The 13,114-nt window shown below is 43.1% G+C and overlaps 1 protein-coding gene across 1 annotated transcript in view; it reads right to left on the bottom strand.

The window, feature by feature from the left end:
• Poln (DNA polymerase nu) overlaps positions 1-13,114 on the bottom strand; it is a 100,418-nt gene that overhangs the window by 54,098 nt on the left and 33,206 nt on the right. The window contains exons 12-14 of the mRNA XM_048364509.1: positions 9,066-9,122; positions 7,963-8,016; positions 7,252-7,317 (exon numbers count right to left, since the gene is read on the bottom strand). Coding sequence (XP_048220466.1) covers positions 7,252-7,317; positions 7,963-8,016; positions 9,066-9,122 — 177 coding nt within the window. The remainder of the gene's footprint in view (positions 1-7,251; positions 7,318-7,962; positions 8,017-9,065; positions 9,123-13,114) is intronic.

Raw genomic sequence — 13,114 nt, 5'->3', positions numbered from 1 at the left:
TTGATGTAAAGTTTAAAATAGCAAACAAGATTAAATGTCCTGCCTACTATTTAAGGAAATATGCATAGGATGATCAACACTACATCTGGGATAGAAAAGGATGCTGACCTGAGCAGACCAGGGAAAAGATAACAGGGATGCATTCCGGGATTTAGACTACAGAAAAAGCAGCAGATGTAACTAGAACAGAGGCTTGAAGGCCAAAGAATGCATGAGGGCTCAAGGAATCATAAATCACACTAAATCATTACTATATTATAATAACACAAAATGTTAATTTGGCTTTGACCCAGACTAATGCTAAAAAGGAAGTACAAACATGCTAATGAGACATAGGACATAAAGTTAGAAAAGCAAAGAAAACTGAAAGGAAAAAGAACTCACAAACAAAGGAACCAAAACAAAAAGCCAGCTGAATAATGCTTGGATTTTTTTGTATTGGTATCTACTTTTTAAATTTTTTTATTTTTTACCGTTTCATACGTTAGACCATGGGTACATTTCTTGTACTATTTGTTACTTCCTCCTTCTAATGCTTGAATTTTAACATTTCCAATTAGTACGTGGATAACTTCTGAAAAGAAATTGAACATTGACCTAGAAGAAAACTTGAGAACTCAGGACAACCAAGAAGGAATAAAAATACAACATGAAAGGTTAGATATTTTGAATTTCATAACATTGATCCATCTTGAGCCAGTAGCATAATGGCAGAGCAGTAAAATGAGGACACTGACAAAAACTGGCCCCACTGATAGAGAAACATTAGAAGGGACAGCTAGAGCCCTGTGTGATAAGGAGGTATTGGATGGAAGAATGTGGCTCCTGGCAAGTGCAAGGAGGGCAAAGGTCCTTGGCACCTCCCCATCAGAAAGTCTTTGTGAAAATATGTCAGTTCTACCGGAGTATACAAAAAAGGACTGACAGGCATGAACCCTAAGAATCTGAGTCAGATGAAGAGGAGATTTGAGACCAAGTACAGACTTCGTGGTCAGCTCCTCCCTTGGGGGCAGTGCAGTAGGCCAGCATGGGGAAGAGATGTGGCCACATTGCCAACACTCTGTAACCTTGGTGATGACCCCAGACCAGCAGACTCTGAGACACGGGCAAATCATACATGTGGTTTTCCATTCAACGTGCGCCTATACATGCCAAGTATACAGAGAAGCAGGCCAAAAAGGCTCATCTTCTCCAGGAATTCAAATTCCAGAGAAGTAAACGAAAGTAGAGAAAATAGTGACACCACATATGTAATCATCATGACAGGGAGAATTTGGGAGGCACCAGGCTGAGGTCCTGACAAAGCCAACCGTGACTGATGATCCATTCCAATGCAGGAGAGTAGAATAGCCAGAATTGTAGGTGAATTCAAAATTTCAAATGCATATGAAATGCCAAGAATAGACCATTTATATAAGTTTGGAAATATATTTAAAAGGATTAAACTAGAAATCAAAGTCAGGTATGATGATACTTTCTGTAATTCCAGCATTCAGGAGGCTGAGGGCAAGAGAGTCCAAGGCCAGCCTAACAAGACTCCTATTTCAAAAGAAAAAGAAATAGTCAGGAACTGGTGGCGTATGTATTTAATTCTAGCTACTCTGGAGGCTGAGATATAAGAATCTTGGCTCAGAGCCAGTAAAGGCACATAAATCTTTGAGACTCATCTCCAGTTAACCAGCAGAAAGCCAGTCTTCAAGTGCAGTTCAAGTGGTAGAGTGACAGCCATGAATGAAAAAGCCAAGTGAGAGCTTAAGGTCCTGAGTTCAAGCCCCAACATCTTCACAAAATAAAAAAGGATAGGAGAAGAAAGCAATAACCGAAACACATTTAGAAACTGACAAATTTCTAAATCATGTACATGTCGAATGAAACATTTTAAAAAGCTATTAAGAGCTGAATGCTGGTGTCCCAGATGTGTCATCCTAGCTACTCAGGAGGCTGAGATCTGAGGATCACAGTTCAAAGCCAGCCCGGGCAGAAAAGTCCATGAAACTCTGATCTCCAATGAACTACTCAGAAAAAGCAGAAAGTGGTGCTGTGGCTCAAGTGATAGAGCACTATCCCTGAGCACAAAGAGGCTTAGGGACAGTGCCTAGGTCCTGAGTTCAAGCCCAGGACTGGCAAAAAAAAATTACTAAGAAGTCTTTAAAAAAAATTTTTTTTGCCAGTCCTGGGCCTTGGACTCAGGGCCTGAGCACTGTCCCTGGCTTCTTTTTGCTCAAGGCTAGCACTCTGCCACTTGAGCCACAGCGCCCCTTCTGGCCGTTTTCTGTATATGTGGTGCTGGGAATCGAATCCAGCTTCATGTATATGAGGCAAGCTCTCTTGCCACTAGGCCATATTCCCAGCCCCCTAAGAAGTCTTTTGAACTAAATGAACATGGGCTTATCAAGGTTCCAAAATGCAAAATTAATATATTTCTACATATGAATAATGAACAACTGAGAATCAAAACAATAAGAGAATGTATAATAGTATAATAATGAAATGTGAAAGAGATAAATCTGACAGAACAAACATGAAGACCTATGTTCTAGAAATTATAAAGATCTTGTGAAATTAAAGAAGGCCTAAGTGGATCATGAGATTTACCTTTTCTGCAGGCTGGAAGACTAAATATTAAGATGTTAAGTCTTTCTAAATTGGATTCTAGAACCAATGTAATCTCAACAAAAGATCTCAGCAGACTATTTTTTTTTTACAGAAATTAACCATTTGTTAATTATAAAGTTGATATGCATTGAAAAAGATCCAGAACAACCATTTTTTTTAAAAAACCAATAGTGTTATTAGAAATGTATACAAGCCACCCCTGGTGGCACATGTCTGTAATCCTAGATACTTGGGAGGTAGAGACAGGAGGATTATGACTATGAGGGCAATCTAGATTACATAGAAAGACTCTGTCTCAAGCAAAAAAATCGAAGCTATTAAAACAATGGGTCACAACTATAGTATGAGCTACTAAGTGTAAGGTCCACCCCCAGAAGGGCTCCATGCAGATGCCCCCACTGGTTTAAGTCTTCTCTCAGTACCTGCATTACCTAGGTAAATGGCACAAATAGAGGCAGTTACCTCCTTCTGTGAGATCACATCCAATCCACCTGGCCATATCTCTCACCATTCCCTATCTAATCCTGCTCAACGTGAGTCCCTGCTCTCCTTCTCTCTTTCTTTTTCTCTTACTCTCTCCTGCTCTCTTTCCTTGTATTGCTTTCCTTTTCTCTCTTACTCTCTCTCGCTCCCTTTCTCTCTTTTCCTCCTTCCTCTGTCTCCCCACGCCTCCGTCTTGTGCATGCGGGCTGGCAGTTTGCTCTCCCAATAAACTCCTTTCTGCCTGAACCATGTGGCAGGTTTCCTTTCCAGCGAATCTTACACTAAGAAGACAGAGATCAGGAGGGTGGTGGTTCAAGACGGAGCAGAAAATGTCTATGAGACCCCATTTTAACCAATGAAGGCGGGTGTAGTGGCATGTGCCTGTCATCCCAGCTACGCAGGAAATGTAAACAGGAAGAGAGTGGTCCAGGCTGGCCTACATGTAAATGCAAGATGCTGTTTTTAAAAACCTTAAACATAAAAAGGGCTGGGGGCATGATTTAGATGGTAGGATGCATAACTAGCAAGGTCCTCAGTTCACACCCCAATACTGCCAAAAAATTAAAATAAAAAATTAAAGGGTGATGTCAAAAGAATGAATGGACACACCACAGTCTGGGGAAAAAATACTGGGAAGTACATATCTGATAAAGGACTTGTGTATAGAATACATAAAGAATTCTCAAAATAATCCCCTTATGCTTGCAGAAGAATTGATGCTTCACAAATAAAAATGGATGACAAACACGTGGAAAGATGCTTACTGTCATCGGCCATTGCAGCAGTGATGTTAAAACCAGAATAGCTAAACTAAAAGACCAACTCAAGAAAGAACTGATGGGCATGCTAAGAAAAAGAAACTTGTCCACTGATGTTAGCAATGTCAAATGGTAGAACCAGCACTTAAGAAGTGAACTATATCCCTGCCACTGACTCAGCTATTTGACTCTGTTTTCCCTAGAGACAAAGTATAAATCCATGTAAAGAATGTATATTAATAGGCACAGTAATATCCTACACTTGAGACAATCCAAAATGGATCAATAGATGAGCTTATGAACAGATTTGAGTACACAGAATACTGTTCAACAATAAAAAGGAACCCGTTGTTCAAAACACAGGCCAGCATGCATAGGTCACAAAATGGTAATGCTCCAAATGAAGTCAGACACAAAACAGCACATATTCCATCACTACAAACATCTAGAAAAAGAAAATAGACCCACACTGATAAAAAGAAAGTAGATTTAAATTGTGGATGGGAACATTATAAAGGGATACAATGATATTTGGGGGTTATTGATGTATACATTCTTTCAATTATGGGAATAGTTTCATAGTTGCATATATATGTCAAAATTTGTCAGATTGTGATATATGAAGCTTCTAGTATATAAATTTTCTCTTGATAAAACTGTTGGAAAGGCTGGAGATATGGCCTAGTGTCAAAGAGTGCTCGTCTCGTATACATGAGGCCCTGGGTTCAATTCCCCAGCACCACATATACAGAAAACGGCCAGAAGTGGTGCTGTGGCTCAAGTGGTAGAGTGCTAGCCTTGAGCAAAAAGAATCCAGGGACAGTGCTCAGGTCCTGAGTCCAAGCCCCAGGACTGGCAAAAAAAAAAAAAAATGTTGGAAAATGAAGTTGAACCAGGTTCCAGTGGCTCATACCTATAATCCTAGCTACTCAGGAGAATCACAGGTCAAAGCCAGCCTGGGCAGAAAAATCCACGAAATTCTATCTCCAAAATAGCCAGCACAATTCCAGGCTGGAGGCATGGATGAAGGGGTAGAGCACCAGCCAAGGAAGGAAAAAGCTGATTAAGCACAAGAAGTTGAGACTCCTCTTCCTGGTAAGATGCAGTAAGCACAATCCAACAACTATAGCTAATAAAAAAAACTAGACAGGGCGCTGGGAACGTGGCCTAATGGTAGAGTGCTCGCCTTGTATAAACGAAGCCCTGGGTTCGATTCCCCGGCACCACATATATAGAAAACAGCCAGAAGTGGCGCTGTGGTTCATGTGGTAGAGTGCTAGCCTGGAGCAAAAAGAAGCCAGGGACAGTGCTCAGGTCCTGAGTCCAAGCCCCAGGACTGGCCAAAAAACAAAACAAAACTAGACAGAAGCAGGTGCCAGTGGCTCACGCCTGTAATCCTAGCTACTCAGGATGCTGAAATCTGAGGATTGCAGTTCAAAGCTAACCCAGGCAGAAAAGTCCCCCTGAGACTCATATGTCCAATTAACCACTCAGAAACTGGAAGCGGCACTGGCTCAAAGTGGTGGAGTACTAGCCTTGAGCAAAAGAGCTCAGGGACAGCACCCAGACGCTGAGTTCAAGCCCCATGACCAACAAAACAAAAAAAAAAAACTAGACAGAATTTACAGGGCAACAATCTGAAGATTCTAAGTTTACAGGAGTAGGCAAATCGGAGAATCAAGCCAGAATCAGATGTACTACTAGACAGCAGAATGGACCATTGGCTCATCAGGGTGCCTCTACCACTTGGTCCTGGACAGCAGGCCAGTGGCAGGTAGCATGCAGCAGAGTCAGGTTACTGACAAAAAACAAAACAAAAACAAACTAAAAACACAAAAAGAAAACATAACGGGAGAGGAGCTCAAGGAAACACGTCACAGTGCCTCCCGTTCCATCTGTGTTACTTCATGCACAGCATGGGAGGCCAGACAGGCGCGCCGAGAGAAAGCAGCACGAGTCCTCAGCAGCCCCCTGGGGAGCTGGTCAGCAGGAAAACCTAAACAGCATTGCAAAGGCTTTGGAAGGCTGAGTGTTCAGTGGGACCACAGCACCTGGAGACAGGCGGGGACTCGAGGCCCGAGTCTAAGCAGGTGACTGCCCACTAAAACACAAGTATCACCATTTTAGTGAAATCTTAAAACAAGACCTAAACTCCTAGGATATAATTTTCAGAATGTCTACTAAACACTTGCAAATTACTAGACACCCAAACAAACAGGAAAATCACAACATGTGTCCTTTCTTTCCTCTCCCTCCTGCCTTCCCTGCTCCTGCTACAGCCCCCACCCCGCCCCCCCAACCGCCAGTATTGGATACTGAACCTCCCAAAGCCTCACACATGCTATGCAAGCACTCTACAACTTGAGCCATCCTCTCAGTCTTCATATTTTTATTTTTGTTCTTGAAATAGGGTCTCACTTTGCCTGGTCTACTCTCAAACTCTTAATCTCTCTATCTCTATCCCCCAAGTAGCTTGGGCTGTAGGTATGAACTACCATGCCTAGCTACAATGTCTTAGTCTATAAACTTCTCTATTACTTGAATTTCTTTACCATTGACATATATTCATAATTACATGTTATAGAATATGTTTAAATAATCCACACATTTAATTCATATATGTAAACCTAAATATAAACTCAGAGGGGCGTAGGTGCAAGAAGAAAGGAATGGGGAAATAATGCAGTCATAAAATCCAATGCATATCGTACAAAATTAAGAAACTGAAAGAAAGGATATGGGATATAGCTACTCAGGAGGCTGAAATCTGAGGATCAAGGTTCAAAGCCAGCTGGGGCAGGAAAGTCCGTGAAACTCTTATCTCCAAATAATTACCAAAAAGCTGGAAGTGTAGCATGGCTCAAGTGGTAGACTGATATCTTTAAGGGCACAGACACACAGACACACACACACACACACACAAAGTTGTTTTATGTTCATTAAATTTGCATCATGGGAGGTATAGCTCCAGTTACACCAAAAACAAAAGAAAAATTGTATCATAAATTCAAGGATATTAATAGCTTGCTTTCATTATAAAGTCTTCAATAACAAAAAAAATGGAGGTGATTATCAGAGATACTTCTGGAAACCAGGAGCCAACCTGACCAGCACAAACTGAAAATGAAAATGAAAATGAGGGAGGGAGAGAGGCCTCTGTCTTTAGCCTAGGAATGGCCAGGTTTCTGAATGGGAATCTTCTTTTAGCTAACTTAGCCCCTCACAAGTCTTGTTCTAGAACAAGAACCTTGTCCTCTATAAATTTCAGTGTATGAGCACAGGAGAAACACAACTCCCCGTGTGAGGTCCCCTCTTGGGAACACAATGTTCACAAGCAAATACATGTCCAGGAAAAACTTCAATGGCAAGGCATGGAAATTGGTATTTAACTTACAGGATGCTTCGCTGAAAGTCTTCCAGTCACAGTTCCGGTCTGATTCCATGTAGAGGAAACAGAGCCCTGGAACATTAAAAAGATTGTTTAAACCCAAGCAATGCTGTGTGAAGTAAGGACATAGGGCCTTCCACTTACATAATACTCCCTGCTCCTCTACAGGTAAACAAGCTGCTGGCCCAGAACTACCAATCCCAACATGCCCTAGGATTGATTACAAAACCTGTCCTGGGACCAGGGTCCTGTAAAGGACATTCCCCTTTATCTAACAGACACGTTGCACTTACACACTGTGCATGAGGCAAGGGGACCTGAGGAACTGTGGGGACTTGGCATGAACTGCAGGTGGGACCCTGTGTCACAGACAGGTTCTGTCACTTGCTGCACGATCTCAAGTCATTCTCGAGATCTGTGGCTTCAGTCTCCTCATGTGTGAATGAAGGCAATAATTTCTGCCTCTAATGGCCCATAAAAGAGACATGACAGTGGACGTGAAAGCATGCGGCCAAGGGCAGGCAGAGCTGCTTCATAAATGGAGGCCTTAAGACCTAATGCCAACCCATACTATACAGAGCCCAAACAACCTGTGGTCCACAGCACCAAGAACATTAGACTACCTCATCATTTAATAGAATTGTAAATGTTCTATGTGTATCTGAACTCAGTTAAGAGCCACATTTCTAATACTAGTTTTTTTTAAGCCTCAGTTACCTTTTCCATACAAGCTAGAAATCCATCTACAAAGGTTGACTTGATCTTGTGAACCTACATCACAAAGACAAGAATAGTCACTTTCTTTGTTTATTTAAATAGGAACACAGTGCTGGGCACACGCTGTCAAAATCACCTTATTTGACCTCATGCAGTGCCAGGATTGAGCAGCACTGGCCCACAGAGAAAGGTGCTGCCCTACCCTCATTTTTAACATAATTTATTGTTATTTTTAAGGTGTTGTACAGAGAGGTTACCATTTCATAAGTCAGGTAATGAGTACACTTCTTTTTTTGGAAAAATGTCACTCCTTCCCCCTTGCTCCCTCTAAAAAGACAAGGAAAAAGCCCCCAAAAGCACCATCAGCAACAACGACAACCCCCCCCCCCCATGTTTCCATTTCCTGGAACTTATTTCAGTAAACAGTATTTTAAGTGGTCAGAGGAGTTCAGTGGGTTCCTCCACTAAGAGTATTCTCCTTTACTCTGACTGTATGTGTTACCTTACCCTTTTTAAATCTTTTATTCAGCAATATTTCTAGATTTGCAGAGAAGCTGCAAATAAAAGCAGATCTCACCCAGTGATCCCCGAGTATGGCCCTTCTAGATCTCTCCCACCCTGACGTGTTTCTGTACATGGACAGCAGGCCATGAGCTCAGCAGGTAATAGGACCAGCAGTCTGGGCAACAGTAACGTTATAAATGTGACTCATGAACAGAAAACACTGAAGCAATGGGCAGTGTGTGCACAGAGGAAGCATCAGCAGCTGCAGGAGTAAGGGATCATCACACTCTTTGCAAATGTTACTGTCCTGGAGCCTGAGGGCCACGGGAAGAGTGGGGGCCTTTGTGGGTTGAAATCTGATTTACAGCGCAGCCACAGCGATGACGGGCTGTCAGTCTTTCTCTACAGAGGAATCCTGGGATTGCCAGTGCTGGGCAGAGCGCGCCCTCAGGGGTGAGACCACGTCACAGCAGGAGGAAGCAGAAATAACACCGAGGTGGCCGAGACAGTGGCGGCGCTGCGGCTGCAGCCTGTGTGGGTGCACTGACACAGAGGGGGTCACGGGTTCTCTCACACCACTCAGGAAAACGTCCACTCACCTGCCTGTATTCCAAAATGATCTTGGGTAGTGGATGAAGGTCTTGCAGAGAATTTAACTAAAAAAAATGGAAATGTTAATCACCAATGTAATTTTTTCATTTCAATATTTTGAATATTTTCAGCTGGAGAAACCCATAGCGACACATGGGCTATTGAAATAAACCTAGACTGCGTTGTCAGAAACACAACATTCCTCACCCTCCTGCCCTTGCCCTTGTAGACTCATCAACCTTAAGCCTAAAATGGGCTAAGAACCGCCTTTCTTCTACGCTGGTCACACAGAAACTAAAATACTTGAAGCTTTTTCATTAGGACCCCAGAACAAGGTTTCTTTGTTTTTAATCTTTTGTGTGTGTGTGTGTGTGTGTGTGTGTGTGTGTGTGTGTGTGTGTCTCAAGGCTAGCACTCTATTACTTGAGCCACAGCTCCACTTGAACCTCTTGGTGATTAACTGGAAATAAGAGTCTCACAGACTTTCCTGTCTAGGCTGGCTTTGAACCACAATCCTCAGATCAATCTCATCTTCTTATATAGATAGGATTACAAACGTGAGCCACTGACACCTGTTTTTGTTTTTGTTTTTGTTTTTGGCCAGTCCTGGGCCTTGGACTCAGGGCCTGAGCACTGTCCCTGGCTTCTTCCCGCTCAAGGCTAGCACTCTGCCACTAGAGCCACAGCGCCCCTTCTGGCCATTTTCCATATATGTGGTGCTGGGGAATCGAACCGAGAGCCTCATGTGTAGGAGGAAAGCACTCTTGCCACTAGGCCATATTCCCAGCCCACCTGGTTTGTTTTTAATCTTAAGAAAAAATAATTAAGGAAGCAGGAAAGTGATGGCTCACACCATAATCTTAGCTACTCAAGAGGCTGATATCTAAGAATTGTTCAAAGCCAGATTGGGAAGACCAGTCCTAGACCAACCAACAAAAAGGCTGGGAGTGGAGGTATAGCTCCTATCTCCAATAAACCAGAAAAGGAAAGCTGGGAGTGGTGGTGTAGCTCAAGTGGTAAGAGCACCAACCTTGAGCAGAAAAATCCAAGGGAGAGCATGAGACTCAGAGTTCAAGCCCAGTACTGGCAATATATATTATGTATATTATATATGATGAAGAGAAAAAAGAAGTCGATTTAAATGAAGTGGAATATACTCTAAATAGTCCTCCTGAGCTGAAGGTATCGCCAGAAGTTCCAGCTTCTGAGGAAAAGGTTGCAACAACCTTTTGTTGGCCGTCTGCATGGAGAGAATCTTCTCCAGTGACAAAATTCTTCTTTATTTCTGGATCAGAGAAGATATTTTTTAGCAGCTGTTATGTCAATAAACTTTTTCTCATTATTTTTCTTTTCTTCTTTCTGGAAGTTGTCTGAGTGCCACTACAATGCTAATTTTCAGTATACTTTAATTACTTCTTGTTTGTTTTTGTCAGTTGTGGGGCTTGAACTCAGAGCCTGGGCTCTGTCCCTGAACCTTTTTGTGCTCAAGCTACTACTGCACCACTTGAGCAACAGCACCACTTCTGGTTTTTTTTGGTGGTTATGGAGATAAGAGTCTCATGGACTTTCCTACCCAGACTGGCTTTGAACTATGATCCTAAGATCTTAGCCTCCTGAGTAGCTAGGATTACAGGTGTGAGCCATTGATGCCCAGCCAAATTCTTGCTTTTTGACATTTCTTTTTACTCTCAAGATTATATAATAATCTCATTTCTATGACTGTTTCAATAGTCCCTGTGCTTTCTCTAGACCTTCCTGAATTTGCTGATGATTTTCGTTATGTCCTTGAGCAGCTTCATAATCCTGAATAGTTTTATCATACAATTCTTCTATTAAACAGGCATCTCTTTTTATTTTTTTTTTGCCAGTCCTGGGTCTTGGACTCAGGGCCTGAGCACTGTCCCTGGCTTCTTTTTGCTCAAGGCTAGCATTCTGCCACTTGAGCCACAGCGCCACTTCTGGCCATTTTCTATATATGTGGTGCTGGGGAATCGAACCCAGGGCTTCATGTATACGAGTCAGGCACTCTTGCCACTAGGCCATATTCCCAGCCCAAACAGGCATCTCTTGAACTTTCAGAGCATTCACATTGTCTAGTTCCATCTTTAAAACTTCGCAACCTACTGTATCAATAGCTTTAGTGGGTTTCTTGTCCTTAGGAAAGTGGCAACAAATACTTTCTTCTGAACAAATTGTGCATTTTGCCATACTGGAATTGGTTTTGATGACAGATCCATACTTGCTGGTTGCGTCTGTGTATCTTCTATCTCTGATGAGCTCTTCAGCTGACTCAATCAGTTGAAGGCATGCAAAGCATCTTTATGATCCTGGTCAATTTCAAGACATTTGCGACATCAGTTAAGGACTGACTGTAGGTCCCTAGTAGGCCCAGGTGCTGATTTTGTAAAATCCCTCAGGATGATTCTTCAATTTTGATGGCGCTTTTAAGTTGCAGTATTTCTAGGTTCCTTTCCTTATATAAAAAAACATTCAGCTCAAAGTTCACACTATTCTACATCCCAAACACAAACTTCCAAAGTCTTATCAAGGAAGGCTATAGCAGCAGTATGATCTACATTTACAAAAGCATCAGCTGCTTGTGAATGCAAATGCTGCGTTTTGTCCGATTTGTACATTGGAACTGAGCTTCCTTGTCTTCATTTTCACTTGGGTTAGATTTGGGCAGTTTTGTAAGATCATCTGTCTGCTTCAGCACATCTCCCTGTAATCTTGCTGCGGAGAAAGCCACCTACCTTTTAGCCACTCAAGTTACATCACGAAATGCTGCTTTTGATTTAGTCAAAGTTACAAAGCCAGGAGCTCCCCAATCCAATAGCATGCAACACAGTTATCAGGGTCACGGTCCACTCCAGCATGGAAATGAGATAAAGCACCAGCTTTATAAAGTCCAGCTGCAAGTAATTTCTTGCCCAATTCAAGATGTGTCTCAACAACAGCATTGACTCCACACTCAGCACCTTTGTAGCGCAGTCCTCCAGGACCAGCAGGAAGGGAATGCCAGGCCCATCTGGCTGGGCACTGAGCTAGACAACCCCATGTCTGAGGGCACTGGGGATGTGAAGGAGAAAGGTGTCACACCTACCAGCCCTGGCTACTGCTAGACCCACCTGCTCGCCACTCTCAGTCTAGCCAGCTGTCTCTGTGTATATACATCTTCACATCAGAAGTCTGAAAACACTGAAAAAGAATCAAGTGTTTAACCCTACAGCACTGTAGACAAAGTACTGCACATGTTAAGGACCAGAGACAGAGGCCGTAGGAAGCCTTCAGCCCTGCAGTTTTATTGAAGGCAGTGCTGGCTCGTCACACCGCACCTTTCTGACCTTTCTTCCACTCCACCCCTCCACTCTCCCACTGGCGCCTCCCCTGGCTGACCTCTGGCGTCAGCATCTCAGAGCTCAGCTGTGTGGCTCTCAATGCTGGCCACACACCAAGGTCAGTGGAAGAGCTTCCAAAACTGCCCAGTGGTAGGCTTCCTGGCTGATTCCGAGTCAGTGGATCACTTGTGTACCCAGGTATCTACACGTTCTCAATCTCCAGCCAGAGTGGAGCGCCACTGTCTCGGGGTGAAAGCAATAGAAATCAGCAGGCCGCTTCCATGTGAGCACTGCAAGCACAGGGTCCGTCCCACAGACACGCCTAGACACACCCACACCTGCCCAGATGAAGTGGCACACAGCACTGTGTACACCTCTTCCCGAACATGCCCCAGACTGAATAGCTGATACCCCACAAACAAACTGCCCTCTTCTCCATTTCCCTAGAGTAGTGGCCGCATCTAGCTGCACAGGTGCACACTCAGGGAGCCCTACTGTTATTTACACGCACACGAATGTACTGAGGTCCTTTCTGTTCTGAAAGGTTCTGGAAATCCATCTGCTCTGCTCCACTTCCCTGCTATCACCTGCATTGTAGTGACAAGGCCTGTTTGCTAGTGAGTCACCTCCATTCTTTAGACAGATACAAGTGTGATATCTTAAACACATGTAACATCTATGAGAGGTCTAAAGCCTGATAACAAAATTCTGAGGAGAAG

Source organism: Perognathus longimembris, chromosome 16 (genome assembly GCF_023159225.1).
Source record: "Perognathus longimembris pacificus isolate PPM17 chromosome 16, ASM2315922v1, whole genome shotgun sequence".
Lineage (NCBI taxonomy): Eukaryota > Metazoa > Chordata > Mammalia > Rodentia > Heteromyidae > Perognathus > Perognathus longimembris.
Note: the sequence above shows the minus strand (reverse complement) of the source record. Positions and strands in the feature narration are given on the sequence as shown.